Below are 26,156 nucleotides of genomic sequence, written 5' to 3' on the forward strand. Positions count from 1 at the left end.
GGATGCTGGAGCTCTCCTTACTGCTTTTCTTCTCTGGACTTTTTTTGACTCTGTTCACGTCTTCCTCGACAAACAGTTTGCCCAAACGGAGCCCACCTGGAGCCCTCTCCATGGCTGAGCACAATGAGAGGACGCTCCACAAATGAGGCAGAACTACAGGAGATGCTGGGGTGAAAAACATCTGCCTCTCCTCATAAAGATGCAGCGTTTTACATCGAGCAGGAGAGTTGGTTCAAGGCCAGGCGAGCAGATTTGCAAAAGGCACGGAGCCACAGCGCTTCAGCGTAGGCTCCTTACGCTGAATTCATCCCTGCCTAATGCAAGGCAGCAGGTTGACACCAGCGGCTCCTGCGCTGCTCTCCTTACAGGGCACCCCACAGAAACGCTCTGGGCTGTGACGTGGGGCAGATCTGCTCTGTAAGCTCATCAGAGGAGCGAGAGCAGCCACGTCCCTTAGCAAGCCCAATTTCCCCACTGGGAATCACCGGTGGAGACAAGATGGATCCATCCCATCGGGCGCCCGTGACAGGACCTCGCAGAGCACGTCCCGTGGAGGACCAGCTCTCCTGCAGCTGGAGGGCTTGGCCGGTGGCGGGGCATTCAGAGGAAGGTTTAGCACCAAAATAGGTCATTAGCGAGCGACGTGGGGTTCTTCATTCTTCTCCAGGCCCCTCGTTTTCCTAAGGGGAATGCCTCAGAAAACCCCGTGGGGGGGGGAGGAGGAATTTACAGTTCCTTTCCAAAAACCAGTCTTTGTTTGTTTGATCGTTTTTTTTTAAATGATCGAGTAACTTGTGAATACATTTTCTGATGATTCCCACATCCTCCCAGCTGGAGAACGGCTCATGAACAGACTCCAAACTCTGTAAATGAGCTTGTTAGTCATAAGTCTTCAAACAGGCTTGATAAACAACTTTCAGCCTGCAGGATATTCATCAACCATTCTGTCTGCCTGGTCTCCCGACACTAATTTATTATTTACAATGAGAGATTCCTCTCCTAAATCACAGGTGATTGTTTCTTTTTACTGATTAACTGATTTTTTTTAAAGAAGAAACAATGAAAAACAAATCACAAACAAGCAACGCATCGCAAGTACTTATTCCTGAGCAATTCCCCTAGTTTCCATAAGATGTATCAGCAGTTGTCCAAATGAAACAAACTGTAAGTGAAGACCTTTTTGGCCAAACCTTCAAGACCAGCCAAGAAAAAGAGCGCGACCGTCCCAACCAGCCGCTGGGAATTTCAGTGCCTGCCGCCAAACGCTCCAGGGATCTTCCAGCTGACCAGCACGTGCCGCTCTGCATCCTTTGGGTTTGTGGAGAGTCCAAGTATCTCAAAATGTTCCGGAGATCCGAGTCTGCATGCAAAAACCTGCTACGGAAAACTGTTTCACCCCATGGACGGGTTCACGCAGCAAACACAACTCGCCCTGAGGGCATGGGGTGCACTCAGATGCACCTGAGCAGAAGGTGGGTTCCCTGCAGGAACAAACTTGCTGGAAGTTGCTCCAGTTCATGGAAGGGGATCTCCTCATTGCTAATGAGTTAATTAACACGGAAGGTGGTCGATTCCAGAGACAGAGGCAGATGAAATAGCAATTTGCTGGGGGCGATGCAGAGGGAGGAGAATCTTCCCAAATCACTGTTAAAGCCAAGCTCTTATACAACACACATCCAGCAGATTTCAAAGCCCCTATTTAGGAGCCAGGATCATACCCAGTTATATGGGTAGGAAAACTGAGGCACGGTGAGGTGAACTCGGCCAAATTATGGCAGCAAGTATACAGAAAAAAAGACCTCAAGACTCTATGGCCAAGGCACTAAGGCATTTTGGAGCAATAAAAGACAGTCTGGGTCATCTCTGCTGACGTTTGGAGGAAAAAAAGCCCCACTGTTTCAATTTAGATTTTGGGTGTAAGCCTTTTCTGGGTAGGCTGCTCCCAGCACCAGCAAACGCTGTACCCTACAAACCCTGCCCGGGGGTACCCCCAAGCGGAGTGGCCCTACACTGCCTGGGAAACACATGGAGCAGACAAATGCCCTCCCCAGCGGGCTGCCTTGTGTGTGTGCATAAAATCCAGACCTGCGTTTCCACCATCTCCTTGGCTCCCCATCCCTGATCCACAGAGAGGTACAGACTCCCCGTCAGCGTTCGGAGTGAAGGCAGCAGGATGCAGAGCTTGGCTCTGGACTGGTCTTGAAAGTTTTTTTCCTCTCTCTCACTGCAAAATCACCAATACATTTGCTCTGACAACTTCAAGCACTCAAGACCGGACAGACTGCGCTGCGCTACCAGCTCATGTCTAAAGACAGCCTTCCCAGTGCCAAATGGGAGCAAACACACTCAGGGAAGAGACACAGACTTGTCACCAGCTTTCTCTACCACTGTCAGCATGGGAGTCATCCATCCCAAGCAGGAACTTGGTGCTGGATTCACTAACCTCCGCTCTGTATCTTCCATCCAGGGGGAAATGCGATGCCGTGCAGGACGCAGAAGGACAACAGGTATGAAGTGTTACTGGCGTTTCAAGCCACAGGGTGGGGAGAGCGCTGCAAAGCTTTACGGGAAACCAGCCCAGACTTCACAGGGACAGGAGCTGCCTGCAGAGCCACCAGCAAGGGCAGCCCTTTCTGCAGCACCAAACCCAGAGCATTAACACTCTGTTTTCACTGTTACGGCTCAGGCACTTTTCCCTATTAAAGTCCAATCCATCCCCGCAGAGCCCCGACTCTGCTGAGCTGACATGGAGAAGTGACGGCTCTTTGAAAGCTGCAAGAATGATTCTCCCCCCCCCCCCCCCGAAATGTTAGTCATATTAGTGACACTTCCAAAAAAGAGGACGATTTCCAGAAACACTGAGCAGGTCTTCATGGCACGGCTTCGCTGGCACACCGGCTGCAGCTCAGCCCAACTCACCCGCCACTCATTCAGCAGCCACAAACACAACAAAACCGAGAGCAAACAGCAGACTACTAAAGGTCCCCATGGGTGCAAAACGTACCCAACCTTGACTGGTCCAGCACCTACACTGGCTACAAGAGAGGGCTGGGAGCTACTTGGATGCTGCCTTCTGCAGCCACCCACTCTGCTCCATCATCCCCAGGCACCCCGCTTTGTTCCCAGGTCCCCTGGGAACAAAGTGCTGGTCCCCTTCAGAGCTGGATGCCATTTTCCCTCTTCAAGCCTGCCCACTCAGCACCTGCTGCTGGCAATTTTGTCTTATCCCCAGATGCACAGGGCCACGGATAACTTTGGTTTTACTTTGGTCAAGGAGGCCACAGGAGAAGTTCATCTGCTGGTGGGCTCAGAGCAGGAAGCAACGTCCCCAGGCTCCTGATGAATTCCATCTCTCGGTGCAAAAGCAGTTTTGCTGCCTGAGCAGCTCATCAAGCCGTGGAGAGGGTCCTTAGCCAGATACTGAGCGGCTCTTTGGACGTTTGCCCTGCCCAGCAGTCTCGCTGACTGGCTGGAGTTTCTCCTGTAGGAAAATTTCTCTAGCCAGAAATGGGGGAAAATTTGGGTGGAATATGAACTGGATGCTGCAATAGGATGTAGTGACTTGTTAACAGCACAGCTGGCTCCCCTCACCTCTCTTCTAACGTTCCCTTCCAGGAACACAAGGCACCAGGAGGTCCCAGGCTGCCACCTCAAGGCAAATGCTCACTTCATATGGGCACGACAAATCCAGACTGTCTGGGACAGTGCTTTAAATACTGGCGTAACCTTTTCTCGGCCTCTGGAGGTGAGAGAGGAGCCCAGAAAGCTATGTAAGCTGAAGTAGATGCTCACTGGCTTGCTCATCAGGCTTCTCTTCCCAGCTTTGGCCTTCGCAGACTCATCCTTGCAGATGCCAGGCTTTCCATTGCAGGAGGTGGCCCTCAGCCCTCAGCTTCGGGATCACTGCTCCCTTCCCTTCCCAACCAGCATCCTCCAGATGTTCTCACTTGAAAGAAACTTCTCTCAAAATTCTACCACCATAGTCCCAGCAGACACGCAGTGCACCTCTGCTGAGTTCCCATCCCTACCTCACAGCATCTTCCAGGGCTACGTGGTAGAGGCCAGCCGGGTCCAGCAGAAAGAGCGCAGGAAGGGAAACGGCAGGTTAGGTACATACCACGCGTTTACAGATCCATGCGTGAATGACAAACATGAGCAGGGCCAGCAAATCCAGGCGTAAGAACTGCAGGACTGCCCTGGAGGACACTCGGACCCCTGGCTGTAAGAGTGCTGCAGTCATAACACAGAGTGACAAAGAACAAATCCCTACGGACCCATGCCATGGGGCTGGTGGCACCTGTGTCTATGCACGTGTGAGCTTCCACTGACATAGTCTATAACGCAGAGTCTCCACAGAGACTCTCCAGTGGCTAGTAAGAGGTTGAATTTATGCTGCATCTCCCCCTCAGGGGGAGGCACTGCTAGCATCCTTCTCCGCACCCCACCGGACTGCCATAAAACCCGCTGGGATTTCACACCCCTTTGAGCTGTCTGCTCTCCCAAGAGCAGCCAGCAGGTTTGGAAGGTATTTCCCACGTGCGGGAACAACGTTTTTTTCTTGGGGAAACCAGACAAAGAACCTATGCTCTGTGCTCCACCACCCAAGCACAAGTTGAAATCTTTCTGCGCCCTGCGCATAAAGCCGTGAGGACAGTTCAAATAGAAAGTCAGATCAGAGCCTTGGACAACAGCTCCTCCAGCCAGGCTGTGATGATTCTCACTTCACATCTCCATAATCCGCCCCGAAACCCAAGCCGCCTTTAGGAAAGGCAAGTAGGGTGGGGAACCAGCAATGCAGTGATTCATCCTCCCCAGAAACAGAGGCCCAAGTCTGGAATATTGTGACACTTGGTAAATACTCGTGATGTACTTCATTATGCAAGGGAGGACCAGCAGGAGCACAGCTCCCTCAGGGCTACTTATTATGGGTTTCAAAAACGATTAAATATATCATAAACAACTTGCAACCAGGAATAAACACCTATAATCCCATCAAGCCATTCTGTTGATGTCCAAAACCATGGGAGCAAACTCAGTTACCAGGAGAAAAAAAAAGAATATATCCTCGAAGGAACATGATCCTGTAATTCTGTGTCTGCCTTGTCAAACACTCAACTCTCCCAGTCCCTCCTGCTTATACTCTGTCCATGCTCTTGCTCTTTCTTTCCAGGCTTCCTAACGTCACGTATTTTGATGCATGTTGCACCTCTGCCGAAAGGCAAAAGGATCGTGCCCCTGAATGCAAACAGCAAAACTGTTTCATGCTTGCGCAGAAATATTCCACCGGCCCCCCAAAAAAAACCTTTTTTGCATGACTCAAGGCTGCTGGTCAAGTCTTTAAACGCTAATACTCATCAATTGGCATACATATAAGCAGTCCATTGAATTGCACGCAATGACTTGTGTGAGTAAGGATTGCACAAATTAACCCTGAGATAATATTTTCCCATGCGATCACTGCTTTATACATCACCAAAAAGATGGAAAATAGACTGGCTAGTAGTGGAAACTCGGTGCAGATGACAGAAAGCTGATGTTCATTAAAAGTGTTCTAGCAGTTTAGACCAAACCTTTAAGTTTTATGAGAGATTTCAAAATCTAATTTTCATGGAAATGTTTTCATTACGTTAAGAGAGTGGGGGGGGAAAAAAAAAGTAAAAACCTTCAGCAAAATCTTTTTCAAATTAAGAAGTTGGAAGCTTTGTGCGGATGGATTGAAAACACAAATACCATCAGCAAATTATGAGACCATGAGAACCAGGAAGCAAAACTGATTATGATCAAAAAAAGTGAAATTCACAAACAAATAAAAGTCAAGTTTCACCCGTCAAAAGGCAGGCAGCATGGCCAGCACTCGCAAACTGAGTCAGCTCCCTCCTTCAAATTCACATGGCTCTTTTTCCTTTGTTAATAACACTACGTTGTCCATTTTCGTTTGATTTTTGGTGCCTTTATTTTTATTTTTTTTAAGACTCCAGTTTTATGACAAGAGTCACATTTCCATCTTTTGTCTGCATCCAGAAGCTCTAGAAATTTATGTGAAAAACACAAAATGTTTTTCCACTTCAAACTGTAGAATTCAGGGATGTAAGAAAAATATTCAATATTGTGAGTTACTTGACGGAATAACCATGCACCAGTGAAATTAAATAAATATGCCCAAGGAACATAAATGGAAAGAACTTCATCGAACTTCTAACTGCTCTGTGATAGTTATCTGTCTGTTATTCAACCTTTACTCTAGTGAACACCGTTCGCTCCTGCAAGAAGCCTCTAGGATACACGCAGTACAACTGGCACGCGTAAAGATTACTCCCGCAAGAAAAAGCAAGCTGTTGTATTTTTCTCGCAGATAACATAAACAACAAGTGCCTTAAAAATAATATTGATCTGATCCTCAATTTTTCCACATCAGTTGCTGGAAGGGGAGGACTGGTTCTGGAAAGTCGTTCTTGGCAGCACCTTGTAAGGATGCTCACCGCTGCCCGGGGGGTTAAAGGCACCGGCCGGTTTCCCTCGCTCACCCTGGGTAACCTGTGGACACCAGCAGCCAGCTGCTTCCCGCAGACTCTCCCTTTGTCCATCAGCTATGCAGGACAAGAGAGGAAGAAAAGAGCTGCTAGATTTAATCAATTTACCTTGCTTCCCACCCCCCCCCCCACCCCCGCCTTTCTACTCTTTGTACATCCCCGGTCTACAGCCTCAGCATCTTCTGGGAATAAGGGCTGTGTTTTACTAACAAAAGAGCCACTTAGTACTTCAAGATAAAGCAGAGGTTTGCAAAGAAAACCCTGCAGTTGTCCCCGGTGCTTCCTCTCACGTTCACCTTCCACGCGACTCAGCAGCCCAGAACCGCTTTTCACATTTCAAAGCAGTGGCAGAGCTTTTCCACCTCTTTTTAAGAAAGCATATGGTTTTTTTGTGAAGGGTGGGGAGGCACAACACTGCAGACAACCTCAGGATCAGCAAAAAAAAAAAAGAGAAACAATTCAATATTTACGCACACCCTTTTACTCCTCCAGCAACCTCACTTGTTCCGATTAAAAAGAGGCAATTAAAGCATAAAGAACAGCCATGTGGGAGCAGACCAAAGGTCCTTCAGCTTAGGATCCTGTCTCAGACTGCCAGTAACGACAGAGTCAGAGGGTATAAGCCCAGGCAGCAATGGAGCGATCTCTGCCCCAGCTCATCCTTCCAGTCTCTGAGACTTGCGGCTCCCTGAGCCGGACGCTGCCTCCATACACTGCTGCAGTGAAAAGCCATCCTCAGTCCTCCCTGAATTTGTCTCGTACTGTCTTGAAATCATTTCTACTCCTGATCTCTGCAAAATCCTGCGGCAACAAGATCCATCACCAAACAACGTGCCGGCTGAGAAAGCCCTTCCTCGTGCTCTCAACCACTGCCTGGGAAGAGGGGGCTGAAGCCAGCGCCGATGCTCTGCTTCATCCAGCCTGAGCAAAGAAACTCACCTCCTCCCGGCCGCCCCGGCAGGGTTTCTGCTTCCTTCGGAAGGAGCAGCAGTGCCGAGGGGTCACGATGCCCGCCGAGACAGAATAAGTCGTGGGGAGCCGCAGGCAGCCTGTGCCCCAGCTTTAATCGCGAACGAGCCCTGACAGCCCAACGTAACCTGCCAGCCTGGGAGAGAAGCGCAGCCCCCAAACTGCCATCGCTTTTATACTGAAGAGAAATTAAAGGACAGTAATAACTTCAATATGCAGAACTCGTGCACGTACTGGACCAAAGCAGGGTTTATCCATTCCTCACAAAAGAAATCTGAGCATAACAATTTTTCTTTTGCTGCTCATGATTTCTCCGCATCATTTTATGAGCCATCAACAGCGAGACTCAAACAAACCAACAAAAAAAGCAGAGGTCAAAAATACCATCTTAAAAAAAAAAAAAAAGAGCTAATAGCTTACCAGCTCTGGATTTGGAGAATTAACCCTGCTCAGAGCCACAAGCTCTGGAACCCATAGGCCACCGACAGGTTTCTGCCACCCCCAAAGAGCACGGGAGCAATAGGAGCCGATTGCCTTTGCTGGGAAGCTCAGGGGGTCTCCTCTGCTGAGTTGGGACCCGCATTTTCATCCCAGTTTTAGCCGGCGTCAGCAAAAGCCCTGCTACCAAAGCAAGAGCTGGTTGTATCTTAACAGGTGGTTTTGCAATGAAGAGGAACTCCGATTGCAAAGTCTTCCTGGCCAAGCGGCAGAGGCAGGGAGGTTTGCTGTGAATTGTATCAGCTTTTAGGGTATGGTTTTCAGAGCTACAAGTTGAACTAAAGTCAACGAGCGTGACAGCTTCGCAGCACCACTGAAAAATCAGCTCCTTAATATGCTGACAGTTCTTCCTGTAAATATTACAATCACAGCTACTCCCAGGGATGTTGTTTTTTTCTTTTAATAAGAGAAACGTTTTCTCCTGGACATCTTTAAATGAACTAGTGGTGAAATAGTTCCTTCAATCTCAGATGTCCAAATAAAACCTTTTGTCATATCTGTGTCAAACTTTTTCCCTTAATTTTGGATTTAAAAAATAGCGCAAATAATTTGGCTTTTCACTTCAGTTTGGGGCAGAAATCAATGACAGACTAGCTGACTTTCCTCCAGGTTGGAAGAATATTTTTAGTATTCTTGAGACATTCCACAATTTTCCAAACGGCTTTTACCTTCTCTCCCTTAGTAACATGGAGAATAACCGAGCCCTATGTTAGCTCTTCCACTGAAACAGCTCTCATTTTTCACCGAGAAAAGCTCATACCTCTGTAGCACTGCCTAGCTCCAGCACAGTCCTTTTCCTGCATGGATTGCAAAACACTTCACAAAACACACGCAATTGGTGGGGAAACTGAGGCACGGAGATGCATGGGATCTGCTAAACGCATCAGTGAAAGAGCCAGAAAGCCCAGATGACAGCTCTGCCCAATAAACCACGGAGAATTTATCCCCAGTATTTATTTTTTTGTTTACTTTAGAATACTTTTAAAACTTTCTAATTCACCGCAATGGCATTAAAACTTTTACAGCATTCAGAGAACTTCTAATTTATTTGAAGCTGTTTGGTGCCTGCTTGGCAATGCTGGCTGGGAAATACACCCTCAGGCTGGGATTTTTGGTCCTTTTCACGCTCTAAGAGCAGGGTGGGTATCGGGGAAACACAGCCCCTCTTTTCCAGCCTGACCCAGATAGCTCTGGGAGCTGAGCAGTTGGCAAGGGGCAGCACCAGGAGTAAATCGGGTCCAAATAAAATATGATAAACGAAAACGGGGGAAGGAATAGAAGGAAAAAAAGAGTTGTCTATGCAACTTGATGGTTAGTATCTCGGGGACTCTCTGGCCGCAGTATTGTGGCGCAGGGAGCTGAATCGGGGGGGGGGGGGGCGGGGAGCAACGATCACTGCCTTCTCCGCTAAAATATATACCTTTAGGGTCAGAAATTGCATTTTTCCGGGTCCTGGAAAGGGAAATTTTTTAAAGCAATCTCCCAGAGGCGGTCGGTCTGCCAGCTGCGCCCCGGTCCGGTTCTCCGGGAGGGACGGGAGCTGCTCCGGCAGCCGCGCACCGCTCGCTCCCTTCCCGACCGCACTCCCGCAATAAACCCGCCTCGGGATGATGCTTCCCCGCCCGCAGAAAATGTCTCGCCGGGGTTAAGCTCCGGGATCCCACGGGTGGTAGTGTAAGGAGCGGCTGCTTTTTGGAAGGCTCCCCCCCTTCCCCAGCCCGGTTTCCTTCGGGATACCGAGAAAGCCACGTCGGATCCGCGGGGAAAAGAGGGTCGAAGGCGGCTGCCGGCGAAAGGCGGAAAAAAAAAAAAAGCGAACGAAAACGGCAATTGCAATTTTCGTTCGCTTTCTTTTTTTCACCTTTTGCCGGCAGCCGCAGGGCAGCCGTCCGGCGCGGGATGGGGGCTCCCTGGGAAGCCAGCCCGTGTCTGCAGCCGCGGACCCTGCCCACCCCACGGGAGACACGGCGGAGGCGGCCGCAGCCAGCCCTTACCCGCAACGAAATTCGCGGCCAGTCCCTGCGGCCGGGGATATATATATTTTTCTTTTTTTTTTTAACAGAAAGCATAGGGAGGGTAAAGGGGGGGGGGGGTTTGCTGGCCCTACACACCCACCTCACCCCGCTCCGCCGCGGCTCGCCCTTTCTGACAGCGCTGCCCTTAGAAAATAACAAGCGGTTCTTGGAAAATGCCGCGCAAGCCGGCGCCCATCCCCGCTGCCCTCCAGCCGCTGGGCTGTTGTTTTACGGCTATTTGCGTTCCCAAGCGAGGACCCGTTAGGACAGTCAATTCAGAGGCAGGTCTGCGCCCTGCCCTGCCCGCCGGGCCCACACCGGGAGAACCGGGGCTCGGGGAGGAGGGGACCGGCGGTTCCACTTTGCAGCCGCGCACGCACCCTCGGGCTGTTTGAGAGCCGCGATGCTCCGGGCAGGTCGTCGGACAATCGGCCGGTCCCCATCCAGATCCCCGAGCAGCTTCCCGGCGTCCCGCAAACCACCGCGCCCGTCCCAGCTCCGACGGGTCGGAGGGACGGGCGGACGGATGGATGCAGGGCGGATCAGCCGCCTGCCGCGCCTCGCCCCGTCCAGCCAAGCCCCGTGCTCAGCCCTCCGGCGGGCGATGGAAAAAGGGGCTTAGCCCTCCGGCCCGATCCTGCCCGCCCCGGCTCCCAGGGCTGTTCTCCTCCGGCTCCCCCGAAGGGAGACGGAGCAGCGCGGCGCGGGCCCCGACGGGCGCGGCACGGCGGCGAAGGGCAGCTCGCCGCTCCCCCTTTCCCGGGACGCGGCTGGGGGAAAACAAGCGTTTTCGCAGGCCGGCGGGTGCCGGCTCCGCCGAGGGCAGGGGGGACGCGGGCCCCCCGCACGGGCACGGCGGGGGAGGCCGGCTCGGGGAGCGGCGCGAGCCGGCCCAGGGACCGACCGGCGGCTCCTCCGGCCGCTTCCCCGCGGGAGCCCCCTCGGGGCCGGGACCGGCCGCCGCGGCTCCCCCGGCCGCCCCGCTCCGCTCCGCTCCGCCCCGGGAGCGCCGCGCACGTGGAGCGGCGGCAGCGGCCCCTCGCCCCGGGAAGGGATGGGGGGGGTGTCCCCGCACTTACTGTCCTGCTGCGGGGTGTCGCTGCCGCTGGTCAGCCCAGGGGACTCCAACAAGCTCCGGCCGGGCTCTCCGCCGCCCTCGTCCGCCTGGGCGGCCACCATGTCGCCCGCCTCCTCCAGGTCCAGCAGGTGACTCACGGAGAAGTTCTTCTTGGCTTGTAAATTGTCCAGGCCGGCGGGGCCGTCGAGGCGGGCGGGCAGCAGGGCCTGCCTCTCCATGGCGTGGGCATAGCTGGACGCCATGGTGTCGAGCGGGGCTTTTCTGCCCTCGCCCCCCCCGGGCGCCCACCGCCCCCGCTCCCCCCCAGCCGCCGGCCCTTTGAGGGGGGATGCGCAAGGACCGAAGGGGGGGACCGGGACGGGACCCGACGGCGGCGGGAGGGGAAGCCCGAAGGGGAACGGGCAGGGCCGGGCTTAAAACATGCCGGAGGGGAGAGGCGGCGCGGCCGGCTCGGGGCGCCGGGGCGGCGGCGCGGGGAGCTGCCGCCGGCCGGGAGGCGCAGGGTGGCTGTGGGGCCGCTGGGGCGGGTGCGCCCCGTCCCTCCGCCTCCGCTGCCGGCGGCTCCCCTCCCTCCGCCCCTGCGCTGCCCTCCCCTCCCCTCCGCCCCGCACTTCAAACGGCGGGGGCGGCTCCGCGGCGCTCCGGCCGCGCCGGGCACCCGGGGGAGGGCGGCCCGCGGGGCCCCGCCGGGACGTGGCAGCGGCGCGGCCCCCCCGGGACGGGGGTGGGCAGCGCCGGCCCCGCCGCGCTCATTAGCTCCTCGTGGGGGGTGGCTGGGGGAGCCCCCGATTAGGGGGCGAGAGGGGTGCAAAGGGGCTGTGGGGGTCCCCCCCCTTGTCACCCGGAGCTGCACCTGGAGGAGAGGGTGGGCACAGTCCCGGGGAAGGCTCCCGGGGCAGAGAAGAGGAACAGAAGGAGAGAAATAGTGAAAACGAGAAATGCAGATGAAAAGGTGACAAAGAGAAATGGAAAAGAAAGCATGAACAGGAGAGAGGAAAGGAAAAATAGTGAAAAAGGAAGAAAAGGCACAACAGAGAACTAAGAAAGAGAAGACAGACCAAAAGGAGAGCAAAAGCAAAAAGGCAGAAGAGAAGCGGGGGGGGAACCAAAAAGAGAAACAGCAAAGAGAAAAAGACAGGAGGAGGAGGATGCACTCAGAGCTCCTCAGGCCAGCAAGCAAAGAGGTCCCAGCAGTTTGGCCTGGCCCGGCCAGCCCCCGTGGCCAAGGACAGGTAGAGGTGCAGGGAGGTACCCCCGGACCCTCGCTGGCCGCAGAAGGGTCCCGAGGGCAGCAGGGCTGGCAGTGAGGGACAGGGTCCTGCGGGCCAGAAAAGGCCGCTGCGTTCCCGTGGCTGGAGCCTGGGCTCCGAGCTGCCACAGCCAGCCCAGAATTTCCATCCCCCCTGATCTGGGGAAAGAACATTTGATGCCATCAAAGGACTCCAGATTGAAAACAGATGTGCTTCCCCAAGCCTCTCCATGCATTTAATTAAGGCACAGGCATGGAGGAGACATTTTCATCATTAGTTTGCTTTCAGGCCCCCCCCCCCCCCCCCCGCCACCGGTCCCGGTTTACCCTTTGCAGTCTCAAAGACACAAATGAGCATGGCAGGGCTGTGGGGCTCTGCTGTCCCGAGCTTGGGGGCAAGCAAAGCTGGCGGGCACAGGCAGGAAAGTCCAGGAAAAGCGCTGGGGCAAGGTTGCACACGTGCACAGAAATGTGTGGGTGTACATACACCTAAAACCACTCTGTGTACACAGAGCGGTGTGTGCCTTGTTGATGTGGCCCTTTTTCTGCATGTGAGGGAACATTTGAGTGTGATGTCCTGCAGTACGTGCCCACATGTTGGATGGGGAAGGAGCTGTGTCTTCACAAGGGTGTGCGAGGCTGTATCTGGCTGGCTTTTGTATGCTGGCACCTTGTACCCTGGCTCTCAGGGTCTCCAGGTTTAGGCACAGCAGGGTAGGTGGATGTACGTACTTCCATGCTCTGAAGAATGGTTATCTGTACACACCCCTTGGGCTGCCCAGCACATGAAAAACCCTTTTCTCTGCCTTTCCTAGAGATTTGACTGCCTTCTTTCTTGGTGAGCTGGGTTTTACCCTCTTTCTCCCTGTTCTCCTCCAAATGGATGTTGCAGCTGACCTGGCTGTTCCGAGTGGGTGCTGGGGAGTCCCAGCCATAAACATCCCTTTCCACTGGGGAAGGCAGGGCAGGCTGCTTTTAGCCCCAGGTAACCTCTGCTATGGGGGTGACAGCAGAAGCCACAGAAACCAGAACAAGAGCTCTCTGTGCCACCTTCACCAATATTCTGACATCCCTGCTAAGTAGTATTTATTCTTAGATGTCCCCATGTTTAAGGGCATCCTTCAGATAAGCCTCTCTCCCAGCCTCGGAGTTTGGGAATGCAGCCCAATACCAGCAGATGCCTTGGAAAGATGGTGGGTGAAAGCATGTTGGTCCTGTGGGTGACCACATCAACACGTGTGCATCTGCTGCAAAGGTAGAGTCTCTCCTGCAAGGCAATAAAGGGGCCCAGCTCCAAGACTGGCTACTGTGTCTTTACCCTGAAGTGAGCCATAGGTGCTCCCCATACCTACAGCTGAACAGCAACATGGGATGCCAGATTCACATTCTGGAAATGGCCTAAACACCTCCTTTTCCAGATGCCTCCTGCAACACAACCAGACTTCTGTGACTGGGTGGGAGAACTCTGCTGAGGAACAAGATGAACCCAAGGGAAACTCTTCCAGCTTTGTCTGTCTCAAAGGAAAGAGGGTTAGAAGAGTGGGAGGCCTCCAAGACTGCACAAAATACCACAGGGCTGTGGCTCTTCTTTCAACTTTCTATGACCAGGCAGGCCCCAGGCCAAGGCACACCTGCAGTGTAAAAATGAGCGTGGCAGGACCCCCCTGGGCTCTGAGAAGGATGGCGACTGTGTTGCCACTTCAGATAATGAACTGCCTCCCTCCCTAGATCTATAGTGCCTTTAGGACCAAGCTAGTCTTTCAAAGCAATGCTGCCTTGTTCTGCATGTGCCAGAGGGCAGAATTAGCGCAGCATCCATGATACTCCGCTCCATGGAGAGCATGGTTTGCCTGTGGGAAGCCTAAGGAAGGTAGAAGTAGAGATAGTGCCAGGGAAAAAATCCCACCAGGAGAAAGTAGTGGAATATGCTCTTTGTAGCAGGGTGTCCTATCGTACTGGGGATCAGCTTAAGCTTGAGGGAATGGGTGGGATGGGTGAAGGGACCTTGTCACATACAGGAAATAAGTCACATGAGAAGTAACTGATGGACCAAAGTGGCCCACAAAGATTATGAGCAAGAGACAAACAGAAGAGAAAGAATCAGAAAAATGAGGAGAGGGAGGGGATGAAGGACATGCTCTTTAAGCTCCTGGGTGAGCAAGCCAAGGGGTCCCAGGGCCCTACATAGCTGCAGAGTGCAGCCTGCCACTAAAACAGAAGTAGGACCATCTTTACAGGACAAGCATGGAACATCCCTTTGTTAGCTGTTTTCTTTAACTTAATTCAAAGTTTTAGAAAAGTACAGGCAGATATTAGCACCTTACCTGAATGCTCAGGGGTATTGCCTTCTAGTGTTCATCTTCTCCCCCTCCAGCCACCGGCAGTGAAGGCAGAAGAGGATGTGGATTTGCCACCCATCTCAGATGCATCAGTTCCTTCCTGTGCAAGCGTCCAATAGCCAGCTCATGCACTCGCTCTAGGGTCTCCAGGAGTTTCTACAGGATAAATAGCCATAGGATGGGTATGAGCCACACCACGGCCTGCTGTAATCCAAATATCTCAACACACTTGCCCCTGTTTCAGATGGGGAAACTGATGCAAAGGCAGCTTGTCCTCAGCAGCAAACGCAAAGCAGAGGTGATAGGATACCCCAGTTCTCATGACCCTGAGGCTGCAGAGGACTCCCATGCCACAGATGGCCCAAGACAGTAAATGCACATACCATTTCAACATCCCACAGGCCATCAAGTACTTAGTTAGACATCTATCTCCCACCTCACCACTGGCCAAGCTGAATGGATAGCTCCCGTTCCCGACCATCCTCCTGTCCCACCTTTCCTCTCCAACGTGCGCCTGCCTGGCAGCTGCTCACAGCCCCATTCCTCCACCCTCCCAGGCTGTCCAGGGAATGATTGCCTCCCGCTCACACTCCCTGCAAGGGAGGGACCTCTGAGCCTCTGCTGCTGGGGGGAGAGGAGAAAGCCCAAAGGTCCTGAAATAGCCAGGAATCTGCTAGGTAAAGCACTCACAGCTGAAAGGCCAAGCTGCAGACAGCAGCTAGACCCTAGTTTGGCCCTTCCTGCTCCCAAAAGTGGTTATCATTTTGAAGGACATCAGCGAGACTCACCAGCTGGAGCCCTGCCTCAAAACCTATCTATCTCTTATGCTGTGACCATATTTGATGCTCAGAGAAGGTGAGGCAGAAACCACAAAACCACAAACTCTACCATTCTCCCTCCCAAAGCTGCATATCAAGAAAGGGAAAACAAAAGATCTGCGCCTCTGCAGATGACCAGCACATTTGCTTCTGCTTTCTTTTCTCATAGAAAATTACAAGCTCAGTCTGCAGTGTCAGTGAGAAAATCTCCAACTTGAATATTTGCTCCAATTCCTGCAATTTCCCATGAAATCCTGCACTTGGAAGTTCCTGTGGTTCCCAGCTCCAATATATGGGCTACCAAAGTATGCTATAAGCCCTTAGAAATGTTCCCCTCACCTTCTCATCTGTCTGAATAGGGAGCTTCCTAGTACGTACAGCCACATCTTGGTGACAGCTTTCAGGTACAACAAACAGGAGCTGACAACCTTCCCAAGGGTCTTGCAGCCAACAAGAAATACTCAAAGCAGATGAGCAGCTGAGCAGCAGTAACATCCCCAGGGCAGCTCACACTCTTTGTAGTTGGCATTAGTGGGATGCAGGAAGGCACCAAGCACTGAGTGAGCCAAGCCTTCGCCTGCTCTGCTGCCACATTCAGCTCTTCTGCACCAACCACCACATCACATGCCTTTCCCAGCATAGACTACGCACTCGTTTCAGGTGCCCTAAATATCTTCTCTTCTACCTGAGTTTAAAAAAAAAAAACAACAGGCAGAAGAACCTGTGGAGGCTGTGACACACAGGTGTGGATTCTCAGCTGTCTAATAATATGGCTCTCAGGTGAAGCATTTTGCTCAGTGAGGGAAAGTAGTTTAGGTCTCTCTTCCCTACCTTATTTTCATGAAACCTGTCAGCATGTAATGTCTTAGAGCCCTTTTTCCATCTACCAAATTTGTTTCATCCTAGCAGTTTAAAAATAATATTGCAGGAGGGCAGCAGGGAGAAGGAGGAGCTAACAGCCAGTACCATTGCACAAGCTTGTGCCTTTAGGAAACCTGACCAAAATGCACACACAATTTATTATTGCTCAGCCATTCTGAGACACGCTGGGTACCCTCCGGCACCACTCTCCTGAGGACCTTGGCTGGATGCCAGCAGTTCAGATGGGTGATTCGGAGGACAGGAGAGCACAAATGGCGCTTAAACCTCTCCCAGGCCCACAGCGACAGCCACTTTGGAGAAGGAGCACTCCAAGATAGACCTCCACCCCTTTGCACCCCAAAACATCAGCCACAGCTCCTTAGGGGCAAGCTGATGAGAAGCATCAAATCAGAGCGTCTGTTTACTGCTGGCCACTTCTCAGGCTGTATCCATACTGTCCCGTCCCTTTGCCCAGCCCAGTGATATCCCCACTGCTGGACTCTGTTGCTGATGCCCCGGTGCTGGGGAGCCAGACCAGAACTCTGCTGCCCTGGAAAGTTTTCCTCCCATCACCCTGTCGTGCTGGTTCACTGAAATGTCTGGTCTCAAGCCTCTGCACTTGCTCTGCCCAGGGTTGAATAAGAACTATGCTGAGCTGGATTCAGAAAGCACCTGCAGGAACACATGTGTGCCTATAGGTGTATCACCTTACACATGTGTGTGAGCATTTGGGTATGTATGCACACACTCAAGTCTGGAGCCAGACTTCTCCCCCACAAACTCCTGCTACATGCTTGGGCCAAATCTCCATCTTTTCTTCCTTTCTTCCCCACGTAGAGGTGTGTTATTAGGTCTGTGGGGATCAGGTATTCTACAGTCATTTCAAGCTGTAAACTCAACATCAGGGTTTCTTTTAATCCCAAACATCTTGATATCATCTGGAAATGCCATGAGCAGTTTATAATTAGGGTTTAGCATGCAGATTAATACCAGCAGCTCCAGGGTGAACAGACCATCAGAGTCTAATCAAAGCTTAAATGGGGCAGCAATTTAAAACTGAGATTTATTATTCCTCTGCATAATATTTTGAACCAGGGGCTGAGTTCACATCACACACAATCATTCCTGGAAGTGCTATCACATCTCCAGTCAGAGCGAGGTGGCTTGTTACTGGTTCATGGGGGTGATAAATACTAGGCTTCGGGAACTTATTTAGGAATATCGCAGCATTGACACAGTACGAGATTTAGAACCTGAGGCAGGAGAGCACTTGCACACATGCACAACGCATGGGGCTCCAGCCCCACATGGATGGTGGGGCATGGCCATGCACTTACATTTTTTTTGCTGGGTACCAGTTGTAATAAGGGAGGTGGCCCCAGGATACCAGCTAAGGTGTTCTCTGTTTGCCATCTCCTGTGGCCACGTGTGGGTGGGGGTGAGGAAGGATAGGAAGGTATGTGTTACTCAAGGGGGGGATAAAGCCACTTCACAGCAACAGAACCATCACGGGAACTGGCACCATGCAGCAGGGCTGGTGGCATGCTCAGCTAAGGGTTGGGGAGGGAGTTCTGGGCCAAATGCAGCCAGGGAAATCTCCTCCTGAATGGTATTTCTGCAAAGTCCCACCTGGATGGCCCCTGGAAGTACCCCCCAATCTCAGAGGTTTGATTTTCAGGGTAGGGGCAGCTGGGCTGTCTGTGCAGCACCTGGGCTGGAGTTTTCACTAGCAGGGCTCCTACCTTTTCAAATCTGCCTTGCTCAGACCTTCCCCCACCCAGTTAGGGCTGGAGCCCTTCCCTTGCCGTGTCATTTATAAAACACAAGCGGAGGAGAGGGCTGGGAGAGTGGAAATTTGTTCATCAGTTTGTCTGTACAAGTCCCAGTTTTTAGATTTCAAGACAGAGTTTCAACAGTTGCCACCTAGCTTTCAACAGAGATGACAAGCACATCCACCCGCTGGCAATGGCAAGAACTAGTTTCCTATTTTCTTTTTCTATAAGCTTTCCACCAAGTGGAAGAGGGGCTGTGATGAAGGGAATGTCCTCATCTCCAGCCTGGATGGTCTGTGGATCTGAACTAGAGTTCAGCTCTCCACGTCCCTGGCTTTGCTCTTGCTAGGGCTATCAGCCACCCAAGTGGCTATCAGCTCTGCCTCTGGCCCCGGAGGCTGCCTCTGTGGGAGGTGTGTGTCAGCACTGCCCTGAGAATATCCCAAGGGTCAGCACCATGTCTGAGGTGGAGGGAGCAGACGACACATATTGTGGCCTCTCAAGACAACATAAGATGGGGGTTCATGGATTCTACCAGGAAACTGCAGCAGTATCAGTACAAACATCTCCCCACTGTCGCTTTGCTCCAGCAGCCAGGAGCAGTGTGAGCACGGGGTGACAGGGCCGAGTCCTGCAGGTGAATGGCGCTTCATCGCACTAAGCCTGCTCCATCCCCTTCAGGGATTTCAGTGGGGTTACCTGCCTCAGGAGCCAGGTCTCTGCCTAGTAAGAAACCAGGCTGTGGCCCTTTCAGGTTGCTTGCTCACCTACCATGGCTACCTGGGGGCCACCAGCAACCCCCCCGGCCAGCTAAACAGAGCTAGGCAAGCTAAATTAGGGCTAAGCCGCATGTTCCCAAGGGCTCAGACTTGAGCTGGCTCCAGAGCTGGCTGCGTAAGGAGCCGCAGGTTTGGATAAGCCAGCCGTTTAAGCGGGGTTTTATTACCGGGCAGGGTAACAAAAGCACTCAGAGGTCACCCGGGAACTTTAATCAGCACCAAGGGTCACTGGATAGCAGGCTAGGCGGGAGGAGGGCAGGGCCCAGGGCACGCAAATAAATAAATAGATGTATTGAAACCACCTCCGTTCCTCCAAGTGGTCTCCTCTCTCTTGCCCCTTCTCCATGCACATTATAAAGATCTCTGCTCTTTACAATCAGACGTTCAAATGGCCCTAATTTCCCCAGCAGAAACGCCAAGATCTCCTGCAAATTTAGCTGAGAAGTTTATCCACAAGGTTTGGTTGTTGTTTTTTTTTAAATCCCTCACTGCTGGAGATGAAAGTTCAGTCTGCTGGACTGCTCTCAGGCTGGATATCAGATATCCCTAACCCTGGAGAGAGAAAGCGTCCCACCAGCTTCTCTCCCCTGCAGGAAAGAAAAAAAAACCACGCTCCCATAATCAGAGTCTGGGCAGACAAATTGGCACCACTGTTTTTGTCTTTTCTCCCTCCACCCCCCTTTCTGGAAGAGGACTAACCCTTCGGAGCACAGTCACAACTCACAAATATTTGTGGGTATTATATTGCAAGAGGGAAAAAAATTCCAAAAGAAGGTAACTGTTAAAAGCTTAGTCCCTCTCCCATGGAAAGCAGCTTTATGCATGTCCATAAATCTCCTTTGTAAGTGGTCATTAAAATTGCGTCTTGTTTAATTTTCTTTTTTTAATCTCGTTTAAACACTTTTTCTCATCTTGCAAACGAATGATGTCATTGGCAGGCCCAGTAATGAACTGAAAAAAAATCAACTTTCTAATGTTTTGGGGGCTCTCTCAAAAAGCAAACATTTAAACACCACTCTGCTAATCCAGCCAAATACTTAAGCATGTGCTTAACAACCAACTTGTATTTAAGTGCCTTGCTCCCACGGGGACATCTGTCCACACTCATCTTCATGCACAAAGGATGTGCTTAAAGTGAAGAGCATGTTTAAACTGTTGCAGGATGAGAGTCCCTGGGCCTGGCTGCTGAGCTGTTGAACTGCTCATTGCACGAGCAACACGAGGTGACGGAGACCCCACAGCTGCTGCACGTGGGTGCCCTGACCCGCTCGCTGATGGTCACCGGTTGTCCCTCTCCTTCTGCAATCTTGAGACTGATGTTCTCAGGGTTTCCTGCGTTGCTGATTTCTTTCCAACGGTCAAGCCCACCTCTTCTTTTTGCCCACTGTCCAAAGGACAAGGCTTTCTCCAGATGCCACAAAGCACGATCATCACTAACCTGCCCGGCCCTTTGCTTCACAGATATGCCCTTGACACCCAAAACGCTGTTTGGTTGAAAGGCTCCTTGCCGGATACTTATGTTTGGTTTGGGTATGTGGCTGGGGTTTTTAGGTTTGTTTTTATTTTTTTTTTTTTTGGAAGCCGTTTTAATGAAGTGGAAGCAAAACCAAATAGTAGGCTGCGCAAATGGGGAAAAATAAATGCAAAACTTGAAAATGAATAATTGGCATGGTTTTAATTAAAAAGCGGTTAACTGTTTCGGGGCGAAGAGCATGGGTTTGGGTTGACACCGTCTGAACCCTGGAAAGAGCACGTTAAGCTGTTCACCATACTGTGGGTTAAGAAAATGGGAAATAAATACATCCCAGCCACTTGGAAAACTAAACCATCTTTAGGGCTCAGCTGTAAACTTTCTTCAGCAATTTATTAGAGTTCCAGAAAACACTTGTTGAGTAGCCTTGGCCTGTAATAAATATCAGTCCTTGTTTGTTTGTTTTTGTAATGGGAACAAAACCACATCTTTTTCTTTCTAAAGTGGATAATTTAATTACATGGCAAGAAACACATTCATTGTCCGGAATACCCAGAGAAGATTGCCACGAAACTTGCAGTTCAGTGGAGAGAGGAGGGGAACAGAGCCAGCTGATACCCAGAATCAGTTTCAGGGAAGATTTCCTTGTTGGCATGTCCACTTATGCTGGAGATGACGGTAGCACTGGGATTGTCATTACAAACAGGAGGCGGAGACGGGTGCCTCTGTGTAAGGCAGTTCTTACCCCAAAGGACGTGGAGCACTGGAGGGGCAAGGCAGACGTGATCCACAGGGAACGAGGGACAGTGAAGGGAAGGGACTTGTCTGGGCCACACAGCAGGTCCGAGGTGGCAGGGGGAGCTGAGCTCCAGCCCTCCGTTCTCAGCCTGCTGCTTGTGCTCACGGATTTGCGATTTCCTCCACAAAATGCAAACCCCAGGTTTCTGCCTCCGCCGCCAGCAAGGAGTCTGTCGCATCCGTGTGTCAGCCCCGCTCCAGGAGCCCCGCTCAGCTGCTTGCTGACATGTTCTGTCTGCCTGGTAGGGGCCTCTTTCAGATCGGTTCCAGTAAAATGGGTGTTGTTTGAAGGCAGAAAACCACCTTTGTCCTGCATCTCTCATCTGATCTCGTGTTCTCCCTCAAACCTAGCTCCAGTCCGAAAATATCAATGTTTTCTTCTAGAGGCTGAAATGCTTCAATATTTCTTGCTCTGCAGGCTGTCACCCCTTCTGTGGAGACTTGTCCTGGCCTCAATGGTAGGAGGCAGATAGTGGCGATGATCACAAGTACGTCTGGAGGTGACACGCTATGAGAACAGGGGGTGCTTGTAAGCATCCGTCCCCTTCTGTGCCCCCATTTTTGGGAGCCTGCCTTGCAGAAAGAGAAACAGGAGTCGATCCCTTAAAATCAGTTCTTGGTGGGTTTGGTTCGCCCACCCTCTGCAGGCAGCCAAGCTCGGGGTTTAATACTAGAAAAGTCTGTGAGCTGAAAGAGCTGAAGGGGGGTACTATCCAGATAAGCAATTACCGAGTGCGCTTTCCCAGGGACAGCCCAGCAATTATGGTCAGCAATAAAGAAATCTGACGGTTGTCAAAACACAGACCCTCATTCCTCCAAGCTCTTCTTGAGGGGCACAATTAGCGTGCTGATGTGATTAAAGCCACGTTCGGCTCTGCGATAGGAGAGCCAGATGCACCCAGATAACTCCTCCGAAACCAGCCGCTCGAAACCGAGGCGTTGGTTACCTGATTTGTAGCCAATCAAGTAGAAATCAACCATTCCTGTCCACATAGCTACATCATGCCGTTAAACAGCCAAACCCTCTTCTCTTACATGTCTTTGAGGGAGATGAAATCCATATGGCCCAGAGAGTGAGCGCAGGCTAGGGATGGAAGGAAGGACAGAAACAGCATTTCTTCAGGACAGAAGACAATGGAAACGTTTCCACTGATTCCAATAGGTTCTGAATCAGCGGCTGCAACCAATTTTCCTCCTAAATGGACTTCCATATGTCTAAAAAAGTCTCGCAAGCACTGGAATTTGTTACAGAACAAACCTGTACTTTATTACTCTGCTCCCCGACTCTGAGTGTTTCTCCCTTTAAATTCCTTGGTCAGCCATTTCTGGGCTTTCGAGAAATGCATTCACTTCTAAAGCAAACATTTTCCATGAAACAGAGAAAAGTCTCCCCCCTCTGCCCCTAGGCTTCACTTCGCTTTGCTGGGAACTTGTGTCTTCAGCTTCATCAGAAAAATAAGTGGCTCTATGTGCAGAGGAAAGCACGGGGAGGAAATCAAGTTCACCAGACCTGAAACCTTCTCTACTTTACAGATAGCCTCTGAAACGCAGATATTTGGGCAAAAGCCTAGCAAAGCTGATTTTTACCAGAAATTTTCCATTTTCCACTTCTCTAAAAACAGAAGAGATTTTATGTTGCCCTCTTTGTGACAGGCATCTTTAAAGATTTTTCTATTTCCTTCTTTCATTAAATCGAAACAAAAATTGGCAGAAGTGGACTTTTTCATTTTCATCAAAAACTGTTTTGTAGGGAAAGAGAGCCACTTTCCTGCCCATGATATCTGTGCCATGTACTACATTTAAAGGGATTTAGGAACCTATGTACCATTTTCAATAGCGGTTTAGGCACTACAAGGGACATTTGCACGACCAGCTTCATACCCATATTCCAGTACTATCAGTAAAGGTTAAGCAGTTAAATACCTTTTATCTTGCCCTGAGGTGTCAGTGAAAGCCAGGCTTTCTACAATGTTTTGAAAATATGTCTTAAGTTTGATTAAGTTCTTAAAACCTAATAGAATTTTTAGAATTTACTCCTAATGCTCTACTGAAATGGCCATAAACATTATAGTTTTCAAATTCATCTATCTGAGCAAAAATATTTTCTATTTCCTTGCAAGAATGAAAACACAGGAAGAAAGTTTCAAAGCAACTCCCCCAAGGAACATCCCTAAGGCCCCATTTAATTCACAATTTTAAGACGTTTCTAAGCTTCCAAGGTATTTTTTAGTTGATGTTAACTTTAGTTTAAGGGTGTTGTTTCAAAATGAAATCTCAAAACATTTAATTAGAAAACAAAGCCAAAATGCTTGGATTTCTTTTTCTTCCTTTGCCAGAAGTTCGTCAAGCTGATGTGAATTCACAAACATTTTCAGCCAACCTAAAGCACAATCTTTGGCAAATAAATAATTTGCCTAAAAAAAGAAGTAATTGTCCCGTTCTAAGAATAAGAATAAAATCCATCCGTGATTTTAAATGCTCAGACTGAACAATGATGGAGTATTTGCCCTGACGATAGAAAAAGAGAAATAAATTTTGCTTATTACTTTACATATATATTTATACACATCTGAAATTTATATACATGCACATACACACACGGCCCTTTCCGTCCAACATGAATGTTTTCAACACAGAAAAAGTAAAGAGAAGAGATTTAGTGCTGATTAGAACAAAAGTCGCACTGTACCTTACGGATTTCAGCATGTCTCATTAAAACCGGGCTTGAAATATACATATCCTTTAATAAATAAAGCTTAAGGTACATAAACACTGCAGCGGATATAAATTATTTTAACCGAAGTATGTAGGGAAAAAAAAAATTACTGGAACACCATGATCCAGGGCATTTTACAGTAAATTGGACTTCATCAGCGGTTTTGCATTTTTATTTGATTTTGGAGTTCCTCCACTAAAGCTGTAAGTTTTGTAGAGTTTATTTCACACCTTGTAATTTAAAACGTTACACTCCATCGAAATTCCTCTCAAAAAAAGGACCCGAGTAATTAATGTCTTTGGGCTCAACGTTCATTATATCCCACTAGTGTGAAAATTCATAAAAATAAGACATGGGATTAGGAGCTTAACAGCCTCACACATTTGCAGAGCTGCTGCATTGGCAAATACTTCTCTGCCCGTTCGGAGCGGAGCGCTTTCCTGTCTGCTCTCATTTGTTTCGTTGGATCATCCGAGTCTTTAGAAAGTGCCTGAAAAGAAACCTCATGTCTTGTGCTCCTATTTTTTCTTGGAAGCAGATAAATAAAAGGGGTTTGGGCCATTTCTTCCCATGCTCTTCTATTTTCTTCATTTCGTGGCAGGATGTGCTTTAACTCCTCATGGAGACAATGGGAATTTTGGCCACTTGCAGCAAGGGGACTCCAAATGCCCTTGGAAAGGAAGCAAGACCTGGGTTTTGATTACTGAGAGCTGAATCGCTTCCTTTATGAAAACGCCCTGGGTTCTCCTCCCTGGTTCCAAGGAGGTGGAACAGCTCCGGGTTGGATCACAGACTCCGTTTTGCCCTTAGCGGATTCATAGATACAGCGGGTGAATTTGTGCAGTGAACAGTAACTTTGACCAGAGTTTAATTTCGGAGGGACATAAACCATTCACAAAGTTGGGCTGAATTTGACAAGCACCTTTTGCCAAAAAAACAAACAAAACCAACAAGCCTAATACAGGAGGCTCTTTTTCAAACTTCAAAACATTTCATTCCAAAGTGTTTTCAAAGCAAAGAGGTTGACTTCATGTAGGTGTTTCTGAAATGAGCCTTTTGGAGGTTTTATTGAAAAACCTGACTTTAGAAAAAACTGAAATTAAACTGTAAAATGGAACATTGTGTTTCAGATCAAACACTGTGTCCTAGGTTGACTCAATATTTCTGGTTTATTTTATCTTTTTTTTTCCCTTTTTTAAAGACTGTCTTGGTTCAAAACAAACAGAATTGCTTCATTCCCTGGTCCCCTCCCCCAGGTATCTGAATTTGACCACAGTACAAAGCATCCTTTATTCACCCAGGTCGCAGTCATTCACCCCAGGACATGGCTGACCAGAAACCCTAAGGAGTAGATCAGCACAGCTCTCCCTGCAGCTCTGGCTACTCCATTTCCTTCTAAACCGGGGAATTCCTATTGTGCTGAAGTCCCTTCCAGAACTGAGTCACTCATCAAGGCTCCCTCTATAGCCGACGGTGAGAAATTCCAGACCAAGATCCTTAGGACAAGCCATACTCTGAACATGCCACTTGATTTTAGAGGGAACCAAGCTGTCCAGTTTGGACTCGGAGATACCTTAAGTGAGGGGATGTGAAGTCTGCAATAGATCTACTCTTGGGCAGAAAGTATCACTGGAATTTTGTGTTTTCATTACTGCACGTGGCTGTGAAAAGGAAAACCTTTGTCCAAGATAGATCAGCTATTGCATCTGCCCTGGAAATTAATTTGTCAGCAGCAGCTGGGAAAAGTGCATCAATGTTCAAGTACTTTGGTGCCTTCTGATGTTTAAGGTCACATTCGCATTACCTTTCTGCCAAGCGCTTTTTGGCTGTAAGACGGTGCACAATCACCGATCCAAGGAACGTCTTTTCAGGAAGTTCTCCAAAGAAGAGCACGCCAGAAAAAAGGCCCATTTTATTTTATTCCGCACAATTTTAAGCAATACAATTAATATAACTGTTTTAGCATCCTAAATGAGGTTTACACATTTTACCCCATGAACAGTGCTTCTAACTGAATGCAGTTAGCATGCTCTTTGGGAAAAAAAAAAAAAATTACACATATCCTTTGAGCTTAATGAAAGAAGCTCCTACCTCCAAGCTTGATCTGGAGCCTGTGTTGCAGCCTCCCTTTGCTCTCCAGCCCTAGAGAGCTGTTTTGCGCTCAGAGCAAGCCACCTTCGCGGCGAAAGGGCGAGGGGACTCTAAGAAAACATCAGGGTCTAAGAAAACATCAGGGCTTCCCAGATGGGTGAAAACTGGGAGA

At 50.1% G+C, this 26,156-nt stretch overlaps 1 protein-coding gene across 2 annotated transcripts in view; it reads right to left on the reverse strand.

Moving 5' to 3' along the window:
- PRRX1 (paired related homeobox 1) overlaps nucleotides 1-11,332 on the reverse strand; it is a 42,779-nt gene extending 31,447 nt beyond the window's left edge. For both annotated transcript variants that reach the window (XM_075156711.1, XM_075156712.1), the window contains exon 1: nucleotides 11,092-11,332. In XM_075156711.1, the coding sequence (XP_075012812.1) occupies nucleotides 11,092-11,332 (241 nt within the window). The remainder of the gene's footprint in view (nucleotides 1-11,091) is intronic.
- Nucleotides 11,333-26,156: the final 14,824 nt, after the last annotated feature.

Source organism: Calonectris borealis, chromosome 8 (genome assembly GCF_964195595.1).
Source record: "Calonectris borealis chromosome 8, bCalBor7.hap1.2, whole genome shotgun sequence".
Lineage (NCBI taxonomy): Eukaryota > Metazoa > Chordata > Aves > Procellariiformes > Procellariidae > Calonectris > Calonectris borealis.